Below are 16,487 nucleotides of genomic sequence, written 5' to 3'. Positions count from 1 at the left end.
GCCACCTTCCTCCCTTATGAAGTTCCTAGGTGTCCAATGACCCCCCCCCCCCCGCCCCCACACAGTTCCTTGGTGTCTAGTGGTCCTTCCTCCCCTATAAAGTTCCCTGGTGTCCAGAGGCCCCCACCCTCCTCATACAGAGTTTCCTAGTGTTTAGTGCTTTCCCGCTACCTCCCTCATATGGCTGCCCTGGTGTTCTAGGGCTTTAACTCCAATATAGCTTCCCTCATGGTCTAGAGTGGTCCAAACATAATGCAAAGCAGGGAACCCACTTGCGGGACAAATGTAATGGCTCAGAGCCAGATTTGGCCCACAGGCCGCAGTGTGACAAGTATGGTATAGAGGTACTCTGCACCGGAGCGGTGTGAGGATGCAGGAAGCCTTTACTATCCAGAGGCTTCTCACTACTGGAGATAAGTATGTCATTTTTGCTTTGTAAGTCACTTCCAAATGTATATTAATCATGTTTATTTTTTTTTGACAGAAGGTTTTTTCTTTTTCTTTTTTAATCTCACAAAGTACACCATGATAAGCAGCTCGAATAGAGTAGTGGGATGAGACAAGGTACATAAAGATTTTTTTTCCTTTGTCTGGGCTTGAGCTTTAATTTGTATAGATACTAGGCAGTCTGGTAGCTGCATGTGTATCACTGCCGTCACAATTTTACTTTACCTTTGGGCTGAAAGTGATACTACCTCTCACGTGCGTAACTAACCTACAAAACCTGCCAATGAACTGCTCCGGCATCAAACTCACCACTTCTCAAGCAGTGCGTTTCCCTAAGGCTCGGTTCCCACTACATCGGAGAGCAGACTTTTTTTTGTCAGCTCAGCTCATCGACTGAACAGCTGCTATTTTATGAACAGGAGCCGTTCACATTCCGTGAGATCCGATGCAGTAAGCGGACCGCACTTCTATCTGGTCCGTGATAATCCCAGCAACATGGATGTGTTCCCTCATACAGCATATGAGGGAGCGCATCTGCCCGGGCTACAGCCGGACCATGGCGGACCATCAGCTCCCGCTGTCCACACGTGGTCCGCATCAAATGCGAACACAGCCAAATACCTACTGGTGACTATGGCAAGAACACAGAGAGGATCTTAATACAAATAGGTTAATAAAAAAAAAGGCAACAAATCTTTACAGCAGAGTACTGTAAGTACAAGTTCACACTTTAGGGGCTGCAATATCCTTCCAGGGGAAAAAAAAAGTAAGCAGACTGAGGTGAAGACAATTTCCCAGCTGTAGAGCCACATGGTGTTCCTGAACTACACTTAATGGGGAAAAACAAAGGCAACAGGTATACTAGACAATGACTGAACAGAGAGATCTATCCACATACACAGTTTGTATTGCAGGCAAGGTAGAGGCATTTTTTTTAAAGCTTTTGCACAAACTTCATATAATCTAAAAAAAAAAAAAAAGTAAAAAATAAAAATATACATATATATATATGCTGGCCTTTACAAGGTTTGACATGCGGAACTAAAAAATAAAATAAAAAAATTATATATAAAAAGTAAAGAGGTTCTGTTAAAAAAACCAAAACAAAACAGCCTTTGACCAAAAATATATATATCATTTTTTGTAACTGGAAGCGTATGATAATTAAAATACAAAAGTATGGTCAGGCTGGAGCCTGATTATACCTTAATAGGGGGGAAAAACTATTTGGTAACAAAAGTGGATTCTATGTCATGATACAAAAAAAAGGTATGGTGAAAATGTACCTTTTACTAAAGCTTATACAAGTTTGTTGGTCCATAAAAAACTACGTTATGCACATGCATACAAGTTTGCTGAAGGTTTTACCCACAAACCACATTTTCTATTTCTGCCTTTTTTGTTTTTTTCTTTGAATAAAAAATAAAATAAAAATAAAGATAATATGGCTAAAATAGATGTACAGTGGTGGTGTTAGACCTACTTATGTTTTTTTTCTGTGGCTTAGAAACTGACTCGGCACTTGCAGCTCAAAAATGTTCAGGCGACATGAACAATTATGGAGAAGGTTTTTGTAATTTCCCATAAAAGCACACAAAAAAAATTGTAAAAGGCAAAAAAAAAAAAAAAAAAAAGAAAAGAAAAAGTTCATTATACATGTCCTTTCATGTAAAAACTTAAAGTCAGCTGAAGTCCAGGCTGGAAAGTTTGTAGTTAGGACACTACCGCTGCTGTGGATGATGTGACATTGGTTGAGTTTGTGCTGACGTTCGTGTAACTTCCCTCGCTATTCATGCTTGAATCGTTGGAGGCCAGGAGACTAGAGTTGGCTCGCAGGATTGCTCCCGCTGCACTACAGTGGGGCCGAGGTCCAGGCTCCGGGGTGTAGGTGAAAGTAAGGCTGGTGGAATAGATGATGCCATCATTCCGGACCAATGTGACTGGCACTTGCACTGGCTGGCGCACCCATCTCCAGCCCTCTCGGAAAGCGGAAATGTCAGGAACAACACACAACATACTTTCTGCACACCTGGGAAGAAAAAAACCAATGCAGTATGAAATGTGCTTTGCTTATTTTCATATTTCCCTAACATGAAATATTAACATTTACATTAGTATTGATTTATATAGTGCCAACATCTTCCGAGGTGCTGTGCAACAGCATACGGGGTGTGACTATACAAAATACAACAGTTAATACATGAAATACATTTTTTTTTTTACACACACAGGGGTGGGAGGTATGTACATCCATTACACAACATTGTGAGACAAAAGGGGAAGAAAGCCCTGGACATAAGGCAGTCTAAACATTTAAGAAATAGGACAGAAGGTAAAAGGGAAAGCTGTGTAAGAGTTGGTAGAAATGGAGGTCCGTGGCCGAAGTGTCCTAGGTAGGAGATTATGGCTGCCTGAAGAGATGAGTTTTCAGATTGCGCCTAAAAAGAGTAAGTGTGGGTGAGTGGAGATGTGTTGAGGGAGTGTGTTCCAGAGGAGGGGAGAGGATCCTCTGGAACACTCTCAACACATCTGCCATTTACCCACATTACATGTAAAGCCACAGCTAATCTAAGACATGAAAGTCTACACACAAGGTAACTCAGAACTAGACTGTATTGATCGCTGTTTGTTTACACACACAAAAAAAATGTAAATACTATTTAATCACAAAATGTATTATAATGAGTTGACTGACAAAGGTAGCTCCTACGGTGCTAGCACTGTGTGTTCTAGATAGAACACTGCAGAGCCTTGTGTGGTTTCATCAGGAAGAACTATGAACAGGTCATCTCTATAACGGTAGTCCTATTCTACAATAAAAACAACCCAAACTGTATACACATTCCATCACAGACATTGGGAACAGAACTGCATGCAGATTATCCTTCCCTTACCTCTGAATAAAGCAGATAGCCAGGAAACAGCTATACATACGGCTAAGCAGAACCTGGCCATAACTGGACCAGCTACTAAAGATAGCTAGTAGCAGACTATCTGATGCACCCACAGGGAGGATGACATTGCACAATGTGTGATGAATATCTTGGTTTAGTTCATTTTACAGACCGTATTTAATGCATCTACTCATCCGTTATTATGTTCGTGTGTACAGAGCACAAAGGATGGGGAAATCAAATAAGGAATTACTCCAGACTGATTCTCAGTCACTGCATTAGTCCACTATAAATGAGAAAGAAGCCCTCATGATCATGAAGGGTGATGGGAAGTCTAGGGTTTTCATACTTCAATTTATGTAAGCTTTGCAAGAAGGTGATACCAGATCAGGTCAATTGTGGGGATCAGCAGGCTTCTGAAGTTCATTTCTAGTAATCTGGCTACAAGGTGGTCATTTGGGTGGCCAATGCAGCTAGTAGCTGATGAACTACTTCATAGCATTTAATGGTTGCTTGGGTGCCCAGAGTTTTGGGTTAGTTTAATCCCCTACTGGGAGGCTTCTTGTTAGGGTATGTGTGCTGTTGTTGTTGGTGGTGGTGTTGGTGGTGGTGGTGTTGGTGGTGGTGTTGGTGTTGGTGGTGGGGGGGTTTAAGGGTAGAATAGGTGTTGGGCATCAGTTATTTAAGTTACCGATATTTTTCTATTAACAGCACCACCAGGTGACAAAGTTTACAATAAACCATGCCCTTCCCTTTTCACTTTAAGGGAATAAATAAAATGGTTGACTCAATTATAAGCAACTAGTAGACCAAAGTCCATCAATTATAAACAACTGGGAACTGCATTGCTGCTGCTGGCACCTTGGTGTGCACCCCCCTTAAACATGCACCGACAGAGGAACATGGCATGATCTGTCTCCTGTTCCACTGTATACTCTGCACTGATGGGGAGGTAGGCAGACTTGATATGACAGGTCAAACTTTGGCCAAGATTTCTTACTTTTTATTTTGTACTAATGTTATTGTATTGAATCTGTTCCTTGTTGTAGTGGCACTGGTGCCAATTAAAATTCAATAAAAAATATTCTTTCAAAAAAAAAAATTGTCTATACAGTATTAAACCACAACACCTCAGTTTCAACAATTGTTAATAGATCAGTAGGATGGAAATTGAGATTAAAACATCTAGGTGATGTTTCCAGGCAGGCAATGATGAAAATGTTGCACAAGTTTTCTCATCCACTGGTAGGTAGAAGAACAAATATTGTTCATGTCCATGAGAGACATGTACAAATACAGACGATGTAATAAATACCTGTACATAGTTTCTGCTTCCACGTCGCCGAACCAAACACGTAAATTTGGAGTGAAGTTCTGTCCTGTCAATTCCAACATTGCTACATCTCCACCACCATTGAGCTATTAAAATAACAACATAAAGTTACTACAGCACACATATAGATGCACACACGGGCATACACACATACAAGCACGCACTGTGTGTACACCAACTGAGAAGCTGAGAGGAACAACTGGATAGATTAAAATGATTTCCAAGTAAAGCTCCACTAAGTTTCCGCTGAAAACAGATGTAAAAGATGAGTGGTAGGATAGGCAAAGTTAAAAATGTAAAATAAGAAGGTGGCAAGCCGTCAAGAAACATGTAAAAACAGCGCTGGTAAATTTTGGCGCAGTTTGAAGCTGAAAAAACGTCTCATCCTGCTGCTGCAAAAGTCCTGGCAGCGTTAATTACCATTCCCCCTCCAGGTCGTCATGGACACTAGGGAAAGACGTAATTCGGCTGTCAGCTATTGCTGGTGGATGAATTGTACTGTTTTTAAAGTAATTTGGGCTCCATCTTTTGCTGACGCCCAATTTAGCTTCTGAGCGTCGCTATAGTCGTAATTCACATTATGGCCTAGGGCGGTGCATGGTGCACCCAAATTTGCCAGCGCCTATTTGTTCTGCTTCAGTTTAAGAAAGCCACTGCCCTCTTCTCATACACACCAGTTAAGACAAAGAGAAATCACAACTGGGGTACAATACCTGGAGGCTCTCTACAACGGGTACAGGCGTTACGGGGGCATGAACCGGTCCCATGCCTTCATAGAAAGTGTATTCTGCTTTATCTGTGCTAATGATTGTCCATGATGCACCATCATTGATCATTTCTTTGTTTGGCTCTTTGGGACAAGGAGTGGCCTTTATAAAATCAAAATAGACATTTCGAATTAAAATCCATACTTATAGTGTTATACATTAATTCCCTATGTATTTAAAGGGAAGCTTAAGGGACATGTGACCTGATGAGATAAATATGTACAGGTCCTTCTCAAAAAATTAGCATATTGTGATAAAGTTCATTATTTTCTGTAATGTACTGATAAACATTAGACTTTCATGTGTTTTAGATTCATTACACACAACTGAAGTAGTTCAAGCCTTTTATTGTTTTAAGATTGATGATTTTGGCATACAGCTCATGAAAACCCAAAATTTCTATCTCAAAAAAAATTGCATATCATGAAAAGGTTCTCTAAACGAGCTATTAACCTAATCATCTGAATCAACTAATTAACTCTAAACACCTGCAAAAGATTCCTGAGGCTTTTAAAAACTCCCAGCCTGGTTCATTACTCAAAACCGCAATCATGGGTAAGACTGCCAACCTGACTGCTGTCCAGAAGGCCAGCATTGACACCCACAAGCAAGAGGGTAAGACACAGAAATAAATTTCTGAACGAATAGGCTGTTCCTAGAGTGCTGTATCAAGGCACCTCAGTGGGAAGTCTGTGGGAAGGAAAAAATGTGGCCGAAAACGCTGCACAACGAGAAGAGGTGACCGGACCCTGAGGAAGATTGTGGAGAAGGACCGATTCCAGACCTTGGGGGACCTGCGGAAGAAGTGGACTGAGTCTGGAGTAGAAACATCCAGAGCCACCGTGTACAGGCGTGTGCAGGAAATGGGCTACAGGTGCCGCATTTCCCAAGTCAAGCCACTTTTGAACCAGAAACCGCGGCAGAAGCGCCTGACCTGGGCTACAGAGAAGCAGCACTGGACTGTTGCTCAGTGGTCCAAAGTACTTTTTTCGGATGAAAGCAACTTTTGCATGTCATTCGGAAATCAAGGTGCCAGAGTCTGGAGGAAGACTGGGGAGAGGGAAATGCCAAAATGCCTGAAGTCTAGTGTCAAGTACCCACAGTCAGAAATGGTCGGGGGTGCCATGTCAGCTGCTGGTGTTGGTCCACTGTGTTTTATCAAGGCCAGGGTCAATGCAGCTAGCTATCAGGAGATTTTGGAGCACTTCAAGCTTCCATCTGCTGAAAAGCTTTATGGAGAGGAGGATTTCATTTTTCAGCACGACCCGCTCACAGTGCCAAAACCACTGGTAAATGGTTTACTGACCATGGTATTACTGTGCTCAATTGGTCTGCCAACTCTCCTGAGCTGAACCCCACAGAGATTCTGTGGGATATTGTGAAGAGAAAGTTGAGACGCAAGACCCAACACTCTGGATGAGCTTAAGGCCGCTATCGAAGCATCCTGGGCCTCCATAACACCTGAGCAGTGCCATAGGCTGATTGCCTCCATGCCACGCCACATTGAAGCAGTCATTTCTGAAAAAGGATTCCCGACCAAGTATTGAGTGCATAACTGAACATAATTATTTGAAGGTTGACTTTTTTTGTTTTAAAAACACTTTTCTTTTATTGGTCGGATGAAATATGCTAATTTTTTCAGATAGGAATTTTGGGTTTTCATGAGCTGTATGCCAAAATCATCAATATTAAAACAATAAAAGGCTTGAACTACTTCAGTTGTGTATAATGAATCTAAAATATATGAAAGTCTAATGTTTATCAGTACATTACAGAAAATAATGAACTTTATCACAATATGCAAATTTTTTGAGAAGGACCTGTATATGTACAGTGCCTAAGACACAAATAAATATGTTGTGTTCCCTTTCTTCTTTCTCTCCAGTAAGACCGAGTTGGACTATAGGTGCTCCTCACTGATAAGGAATTAGGCCAGAAACACTTTACTGGCAGAGAACTGGGCTTCTGAGAGCAGGAAAGAGATAAAAAGGTAAGGGCCTGTTTCCACTACACGCAGATTGGATGCAGAATGGATGCAGAAAAACTGACTCCAATGAATGCCTATGGGAAAATCTGCATCAGAATAATCGCGTTTAGTGGAAACAGGCCCATAGAAATTCATTGGAGTCAGTTTCTCTGCATCCATTCTGCATCCAATCTGCATGTAGTGAAAACAGGCCCTCAATCATTTACATATTTTAGGTTTCAGACTCAAGTCAGACTGTTCCATTGAGCTAACATAACAAATCTAGTTTAAGTTTTTAAATACATAACAGTTACAGACTAACTCATTGGAGTGTGTAAGGGGCTACACACTGGACCAAAAAGCCCTCTTACTAAAATGCTATGGTAAACAAAAATGTGCTTTCTTAAAAAAAGGTATTTTAATTAATTCAGGTTTGAGTTTCACCCTGAGATTTCTCCCATTGCATCACTGCTGAAATATGCAAATTACTCATTGTTGTCCCTGTGGGCATAACATCAGCAAACTGTGGGATATCTAAAAGTCATTTTAGGAGGAAGAGGATAGATTCAATTGCTTATCTCTTCAGTTTATTTTCACTTAAAGGACAACTGTAGTGAGAGCCATATGGAGGCTGCCATATTGATTTCCTTTTAAGCAATACCAGTTGCCTGGCAGCCCTGTTGTTGTTTGGCTGCAGTGGTGTCTGTGAATAACACCAGAAACAAGCATGCAGCTAATCTTGTCAGATCGGACAAAAAAAAAATGTCAAACACTTGATCTGCTGCATGCTTGTTCAGGGTCTATGGCTGAAAGTATTAGAGGCAGAGGACCAGCAGGTCTGCCAGGTAACTGGTATTGTTTAAAAGAAAATACATCCTCCATATCCCTCTCACTACAGTTATCCTTTAAAAGTGAAACTCAAGTGAAAATAAAGTGAAACCATAAATAACCATCTATCCTCCTACTTCTATAAATGACTTTTATGCTAAGTACACACAATGTATTTTTCTGACAGATTTACTGTCAAATCGATTATTTCCAATATGTCCGATCTAATTTCCAATCGACTTTTTGAACCATTTTTCAAAGAAGTGAATGAAAAATAGTTTGAAAAATCGATCGGAAATCAGATCGGACATGTTGGAAATAATTGATCCGACAGTAAATCTGTCAGAAAATTGCATCGTGTGTACCTAGCACTAGATAGCACACAGTTTTAGGTTATGTTTAACCACTTCCCTACCCTGGTCGTTTTCACAGTTCAGATCAGTTCTGATTACTTGGGCAATAACTTTATCACTACTTATCACAACGAAATGATCTATATATCATTTTTTCCAGAAAAAATTAGGCTTTTTGTGGCTGATTTAGTAATTACCTTATTTTCTATGCATTGGAGAAGGAAAATAGGGAAAAAAACGAATAACTACACAATTTATCCACTTTCAAACATTAAACCCACACATTGTATTTGTCCATTTTTCCTATTTAAACAGTTCATTTGTTTTCAGCATGTATTAATAATACATTGTATATACCCTACTCTCTTGTTACATCTGTCTTCTCCTGGAAAATGTATTTTACACTTGTTTACTCATTAGCCCTGCAGCTGAATTTCCTTGGGGAGGAGAGGGGTTTGCCATCATTCCTTTTCAATTATGTAGTGTTTTTATCAGCTCAGATATAAACAGTGTTATCTAGAATTTTGTAGGGAGGAAAGTGCAGTGACTTATTTTCTCGTCATGGGGCAGAAAGTAGTTACAATTTAAAGGGAAGGTTCAGGGAGGGGATTCAAAAAATAAATTTCCACTTACCTGGTGCTTCCTCCAGCCCGTGGCAGGCAGGAGGTGCCCTCGCCGCCGCTCCGCAGGCTCCCAGTGGTCTCCGGTGCCCGACCCGACCTGGCCAGGCCGGCTGCCAGGTCGGGCTCTTCTGCGCTCCATTTCCTGGGACTTCTGCGTCCCACGACGGCGCGCTGACGTCATCGGACGTCCGCCGGGCTGTACTGCGCATGCGCAGTAGCCCGACCTGGCAGCCGGCCTGGCCAGGTCGGGTCGGGCACCGGAGACCACCGGGAGCCTGCGGAGCGGCGGCGAGGGTACCTCCTGCCTGCCACGGGCTGGAGGAAGCCCCAGGTAAGTGGAAATTTATTTTTATTTTTTGAATCCCCTCCCTGAACCTTCCCTTTAAGAAAAAGGCCGATGTTTTGTCTCAGCTGAATGTAATAGTCTGTGGGCATCAACGTGCTCAAATATATAAACTATTGACCTTTTTTATCTATCCTCGCCTGGCAAAGAACTGGAACAAAGTATTTTATGGCTGTAATTCATTATGAGTAGTCCGACTGGGTCCAGACTGCAGAAACTGTCAGTTGCATAGCTGAATATTAACTCTTTCAGGCAGAAAAAGAAGAAACTCATCACAGCATATTTATTTGTATGCTTGGCACTGTACATACATATCTCATCATGTCACATAAGGTTACCTTTAAGCACATCTGCTCCCCCACTACACAAAGAGAAGGAATAAACATTCTACAGCAATATTAAAATGTCCCAAGTACTTTTTGCAAAACCAAAGATACTAGATACTTTTCAAAATGCATTCAAATCTGCTTACGGACGTCTCCGATTACCTACCCCAACCTTTCAGGCTGAACTTTTATTTCACCTATTTTGACATCACAGACCAGGTGAGAGAACATTAAGTCATCGCAGACCCATCCACTGTCAAATGGGGTGTTTGAACAAAATATTTTTATTATAGATTTGCATTTTAATTCCATTAAAATGTTGTGACTTTTAGGTCAGGTCATATATGTAACAAGATTGCTGAAATGTTAATAGGTTTACACAGCATTTATAACATTAACTTTTAACGTGTTTAAGGGACGTACACATGCATGAAGATTGTTGGGGCGCTAGTCTATTTTAGGGGACCCAGCAGGAAACCTCATAGGGAAATCACTAACATGACTGGGTGGATCGCACCCTCTCAAACTGCTATGTTTCAGATAGGTTGCAGTAAACTACGACCACATAATTTGGCCAATCAGAACGCTTTGTGCTGTAGAGGGTGCTGTGAATGGAGAGCTGTTCCCTACGAGGTTTCCTGAGGTTCACCTAAAGCAGACTAGTGTTGACTGTTGACCACCAGGATCAGGACTCAATCCCTTAGCCAACATAATGATCTTCCTGCGACACTGGGGACATCCTGGGAATAGACCGTTCTGAACCCCACCTAGGCCAAGTGTCTTCTTTCCTGTGTATTTAACACTAGACATGAAGCAGTCATTTTAAATCTGCTACCTCCTTACCTTCCCAAGTGGCATGCAGACTGAATGTGTTACATTAAAGAGACTCTGTAACAAAAATGTCATCCTTTTTTTCTACCATCCTACAAGTTCCTAAATCTATTCTAATGTGCTCTGGCTTACTGCAGCACTTTCTACTATCACTGTCTCTGTAATAAATTAATGTATCTTTTCCCTGTCTGACTTGTCGCCCTGTGTCTGGAAGGCTGCCAACTCTTCTGTGCTGATCTGTTATGCACACCCCTCTCCAGGCCCCTCTATGCACACTCCAGTGTGTGTGTTATTTACATAAGCCAGCAGCATCTCTGCTCTCTTATCAGTGAAAGAGAGCTGGATAAAAATCCTCCTCTGTTAGGCTGTGAAAGAAGCTGGCTGACACATGCTGAGGAATTAGAGACAGGGCAGAGCTGTCTGCAGGAAGAAACGATCAGCCTGTCACTAGTATTCAGTGCATGAGAGCTGCAGGGGGACAGAGGGTAAACACACAAGTGATCTCTTGAGATTCAAAAGGAAAGCTGTATACAGCCTGCTTGTGTATGGATGTATTTTCTATGTGTGGACATACTGTACATCAACCTACTTCCTGTTTTGGTGGCCATTTTGTTTGTTTATAAACAAACTTTTTAAAACTGTTTTTGACTACTTTTAATGCGGCGGGGAGCGGCGAAATTGTGACAGGGGGTAATAGGAGATGTCCCCTAACGCACTGGTATGTTTACTTTTGTGCGATTTTAACAATACAGATTCTCTTTAAAGGGACACTGAGCATCTTTTAAAAGCACAATTTGCACTTACCTAGGGCTTCCTCCAGCTTCGTCCTAGCTCCTCTCCTGGTCCTGCAGGCGGCGCCGTTATTCTGCGACGTCAACCTGAAGTCCCCGCTATGCGTCATCACGTCGTCGTGAGAGTCCTGCGCATATGCGGTTCAGGGTTAGAGAACTGCGCATGCGCAGGACTCTAACGCCGACTTGATGACGCGTATCGTGCGGGGATGCCTAGTGGCGACTTCAGGGAGAGGAGCCAGGAGGACGCTGGGGGACCTTGCAGCCTACGGTGGTCTGGAGGAAGCCCCAAGTAAGTGCAAATTGTGTTTTGAAAAGGTGCTCAGTGTTCCTTTAAAGATCATCTCAACACACACAAAAAAAAAAAAAAAAATCTCTCACTTGAAACTGGATTATTCGTTCCTGAGAAAGGCACAAGTACATTCTCTCTGTATCTTTCAGGTAGAAAGCACATTTGTGGAGCTGGGAGACAGGATCATCTGCATCCAGTAATGCTGTCTGTTTGTCCACCTTCCGGATGATCTGCAAAAGAATTGAAAACCTCATAACCTGGACCTGGATGGTTGGACTTACATGCTATTGCTCAGATGGAGGAACTTATTCTTCTCAAGACAGACGAGAAAGAAGTATAGAATAGTCGACTGATTTTAAAGTGGTAGACTGCTATCAATTCCCAGGACCATTCCAGTGAAGCATCTTCCCCCTCCTCTTGATCCAGGAAACTGCTGGAGGAAAAATTTCCTCCCCACACTGAATCCTTATAAGGAACTTGAAGTGAGAGGAATATGAGGCTGCCATCTTCAATCTGTTATAATAGCATGTCAATAGCATGGGTGAACTTTTGTTATTTTTGAGCCACGCACCTGCAACAAGCCAGGGGGGTTTAAAGCAGATCCGAGATGAAAAACTAACTATAACAAGTAACTTGTCTATATATCTTATGTACAGTTTAGATGGTTTAAACAGCAAATCTGTCTGCATACTACTTTAATAGAATATGATCATTTCTTCCTGTAATACGACAGCAGCCATGTTGTTTGTAAACATTACACAGAGGCAGGCTTATCTGCACCATCAGCACTCAGACTGAAAAAAACCTAATCCCCCCTCCTCCCTTCTGCCTCTGAAATCTCTGGCTAGTAATTCCTCCCCCTCCTCCTGCCCAGACTGAGCTCCCATGAGACCTTGCTACTGCCAAGGCTCTCTGAAAACTGTGGGTGGGGCTTATTTAGTTTATAGGGAATTAGAGTATTAAAACAAAAACAAAAAATATTTAGCTTGAGGAATGCCCTATAAACAATAGGAAAGGAACACAATTATGCAATGAGTAAAAGTTCATCTCGGATCCACTTTAAGATTAGGCATCAGTAGCGGGTGGGGGATCAGTGTGAGAACAGGGTTATGTTTAGCTATTAATGCCAAAAAAAAACCTGTTTCAGGTTCACCAGGTGCCCTTTTTTCATAAAAGCGTTTCCATTGAACATACTGATGTGTAATGTGTATTGCATCAGTGCATACATTAGCTGGGCAATCCTAAATGGAAAATAGAAGAAGCAGGAGCATATTGGCCTAAAGGATTAGTACTAAATGTGTGACAATGTCAGCTTACCAGTCTTGGGAGTGCCATGCCAGTAACTGAACAGACAAGTTTCACCGTCTGTCCATAATGAATGTACCCATCTCGCACAGTGAATTCCTCTCCTTCTGACTCTTCATCATCCACTAGAGGTGTAATACACAAGTGGAACAAGAGAAATGTCAGTATTACTTCTACAGCCAGACTGTGCAGATTAATACAACCCTGATATGTTGACATGTACAAACACATATGCTAGGGTGGGGAACAGATACACAATGACACAGCGACTAATCCAAACTAAGGGCCCTTTTCCACACTAAAATCATGTTTCTTCTGCAATCCGTCGGGTGCTTGTCATGATTGCGATATGTTTGGTGATGGAAAAAATGAGCCGAAAAAACATTTTCAGTTGCCATATCACAGTAAAATTGCATAGTGGTGTGATGGATATGCAACTTTCCTGTGCTCCTGTACAAAGCATAGGAGCTCAATCACATGGAAAATGCCCCATGATGGAGAAAAATCACATCGCAAATGGATCGCACTGATGGAAATGGTTGCCACAGTTTTCATTAGTTTCACTGTATTCAGCATTTTGCAAGCGATTGAAATCGAAACTCAAAACGCTGGTAGTGGAAAAGGGCTCTAAAAGCAATGTGAGATAAAACAAGTAATGCAATATATTGTCCTATAAAGTCTTGCAATTTGTGTAGCTAAACTGCAGAGAATCTGGCCTTTCCCTTTGAACACCATGTACAAACTGCTTAAAACAATAGTAATTTGTGATAGTTTCAGCATAACTCTAAAAAGAGTACACTTGTCCCCCAATAATTTTAACATTTGGGTGAATCACTAATACACAGGGATGGTCAATAAGTTGCAAATCATTCCGAGTCAGTGCAGGATTATGCATATTTTTAACACAAATGCATTTAGCTTGAAAATAAACCAATCAAATTCCACCTTGACTTCACTGGACCAATTTCAAGCGTCATTCATTTAAATAAAAAAAAAAAAATACATAGTCCTGCATTAACTTGGATTTGCATCTTATTGACCATCGATACCAATGAGCAGTGACATTACTTTTCTACCACTATGCCTCTTCACTGAACACTAGGCAGAGAGCCGGCTAGCAGGTTTATCAGAGACGGCTTGAGGTAAAACAGGGCCCTAGGCAAAAATGAACCGGAGGCCCTTTACATTCTCATACTGTACACTTGTGAACTTAATGGTCCCTGACTGGTTGGTCCCCTAAGGATCTTGGGGTCCAGGGCAATTGCCCAAGTTTGGCCCTATGGAAGAACCAGCCCTAATGTTTATAGAAGGGCTTTATTTTGATGGTACAACAAATTTACACAAGCTGTAAATTGCATCAGTGTCCCATCTTCAGTGCTGTCTCATGAAAAGCTAGAATAACAATTTTACAAAAATGTAAGACGTGTACTCGCTTATGTGAGATACTGAATAAACATGTGTCTGTTAATGTGAATTATGAAAATATATCACTTACAGAGGTGGATGTAAAAGGCTCCCCATTGCTGCGAACTGGCATGAAAGTTTCCACCTTCTACGTGCAAATATCTCGTACTGACCGTCTGTGACCGCAGCCTGTTAAATAGTGCCACTTTTGTCCCTGACGCAATACATACTGGAAGGGAGACAATGTCATGGTTAGTTAAGGGAAAACCACATTTTATAACAGCCAGTGGAATGTTTATACGAACACAACCATAAATTAGAATCATGCTAGTTAGGGAATTCTGAGCTCAGATACTGAGGCTAAAAGATGTGTAGAGGCCGCAGATGATAGCTTAGGGAAACCATAAAAAACACTATCCTGGTATATTTTAAAGTACTGTACAGTGCTGAGTGTAAAGGACAACTCCATTCACTAGAGATCAACAGTGCCTATTAAGGCCCTGTTCACACGGCGTTAAATTCGTGGTTGCGGTATTCATTCCTCAAGCACTTTGAATGGACAGCGCTTTTTAAATGTCAATACTGTTGTTTACACAAGGGCCACACTCAATCCCAGCATCTCGTTTATGTAATGTCCAGGATCGGCTATGCTCAGCGCTTCCATGTCCCCCCTACAGGGGTCAAAACTATGCAACAACAATGCAACGGGAAGCACCGCCAAAGGTTGTCAAAATAAGACACCACTGCTAGTTTAAATGCTTATCTGAAACAGGCCTAAGTGTGAAAAATGCAACCTAAATCTCTGGGCAAGAAATAGCATTATTCCAATATGCTTATTGGCCCAACCGGAGCGATGCCTTAACCTAACTATTTCCTGTCCTCAGCCTGCTAGTTTTCATATTAAAGCCAACAAGTTCCATGGTGTTTCAGGAACAGGAAGTGACAGAAGGCTGACAAAGTAACAAACCCCCCAAATTTCTGGGCTTTAACCTGAAAGGATAACTGCAGCTATAAACATGCAGCATAGCCTCTAAGTCTTCATCACCATAATAATGCAAGAGATCTAAGAATGTGCTGGCTGCCTAATATTCACATGGGCTTTTCAACAACTGCAGCACATCAAACTCAACTATGGTACTGTACGGCATCCAGTCTGACAACTTCCACATACCAATAACCAAGAAAGTTCATGTCGACACTTTAGGAAGCTCAAGGCAATCACATCTACCTCTATGACTGATGCATTCTTCTCACCGCAGCGCCTCTACAACTCCGCTCTGTAAAGCCCTACACTGGGTCCCCATCAGCTTTAGGATCAATTTCAAAAACCTGTGCTTGGCCTACAAATCAGTGCACAAGACCTGCCCGACCTACATCTCTGATCTGGTCCTCCGGCACATACCAGCCCGCCCCCTCCGATCCTCCAATGACCTGCGCCTAGTTGCACCATGCATAACTCAGTCACATGCACGATTGCAGGACTTCACCAGATCTGCCCCTTCTCTCTGGAACTCGCTCCCACCAGCCGTCAGACTCGCCCCCACCTTTAATACCTTCAAACAAGCTCTCAAGACTCACCTCTTCACGCTCGCATACCCCCCTACACCAGCACTATAATATGTTCTGTTAGACACCCTCTCAAAAGATGTACCTATTGTCTCCACCCCACCCTTTAGATTGTAAGCCTCTGGCAGGGCCCTCCTCCCTAGTGTTTCCAGCTTGATTATGCAATCTTACTGACAATCACCCCTCTTGTAGACTAGAACAGTCTCTATTTTGACCTATGACACTGTATTGTTATCAAATCATTTGCATGATCTTGTTTTGTTGTGAGTTTCCGTATGTTCTACCTTGTATGCTAACCCATTTATCTATTGTGCAGCGCTGCGTAATATGTTGGCGCTTTATAAATACAATAAATAATAATAATAATAATATGATCTTTTCTGTATACCGGGATCTTTCATGAAGTCACTGCAGTTTG

At 41.9% G+C, this 16,487-nt stretch overlaps 1 protein-coding gene across 1 annotated transcript in view; it reads right to left on the bottom strand.

Annotated features, from left to right (window-relative positions):
- Nucleotides 1–2,098: 2,098 nt before the first annotated feature.
- RBPJ (recombination signal binding protein for immunoglobulin kappa J region) overlaps nt 2,099–16,487 on the bottom strand; it is a 138,743-nt gene continuing 124,354 nt past the window's right edge. The window contains exons 6-11 of the mRNA XM_068267918.1: nt 14,595–14,732; nt 13,112–13,224; nt 11,884–12,024; nt 5,388–5,543; nt 4,657–4,760; nt 2,099–2,476 (exon numbers count right to left, since the gene is read on the bottom strand). Coding sequence (XP_068124019.1) covers nt 2,161–2,476; nt 4,657–4,760; nt 5,388–5,543; nt 11,884–12,024; nt 13,112–13,224; nt 14,595–14,732 — 968 coding nt within the window. The 3' untranslated portion in view covers nt 2,099–2,160. The remainder of the gene's footprint in view (nt 2,477–4,656; nt 4,761–5,387; nt 5,544–11,883; nt 12,025–13,111; nt 13,225–14,594; nt 14,733–16,487) is intronic.

The sequence above is a fragment of the Hyperolius riggenbachi genome, chromosome 1, assembly GCF_040937935.1.
Source record: "Hyperolius riggenbachi isolate aHypRig1 chromosome 1, aHypRig1.pri, whole genome shotgun sequence".
Classification (NCBI taxonomy): Eukaryota; Metazoa; Chordata; class Amphibia; order Anura; family Hyperoliidae; genus Hyperolius; species Hyperolius riggenbachi.
Note: the sequence above shows the minus strand (reverse complement) of the source record. Positions and strands in the feature narration are given on the sequence as shown.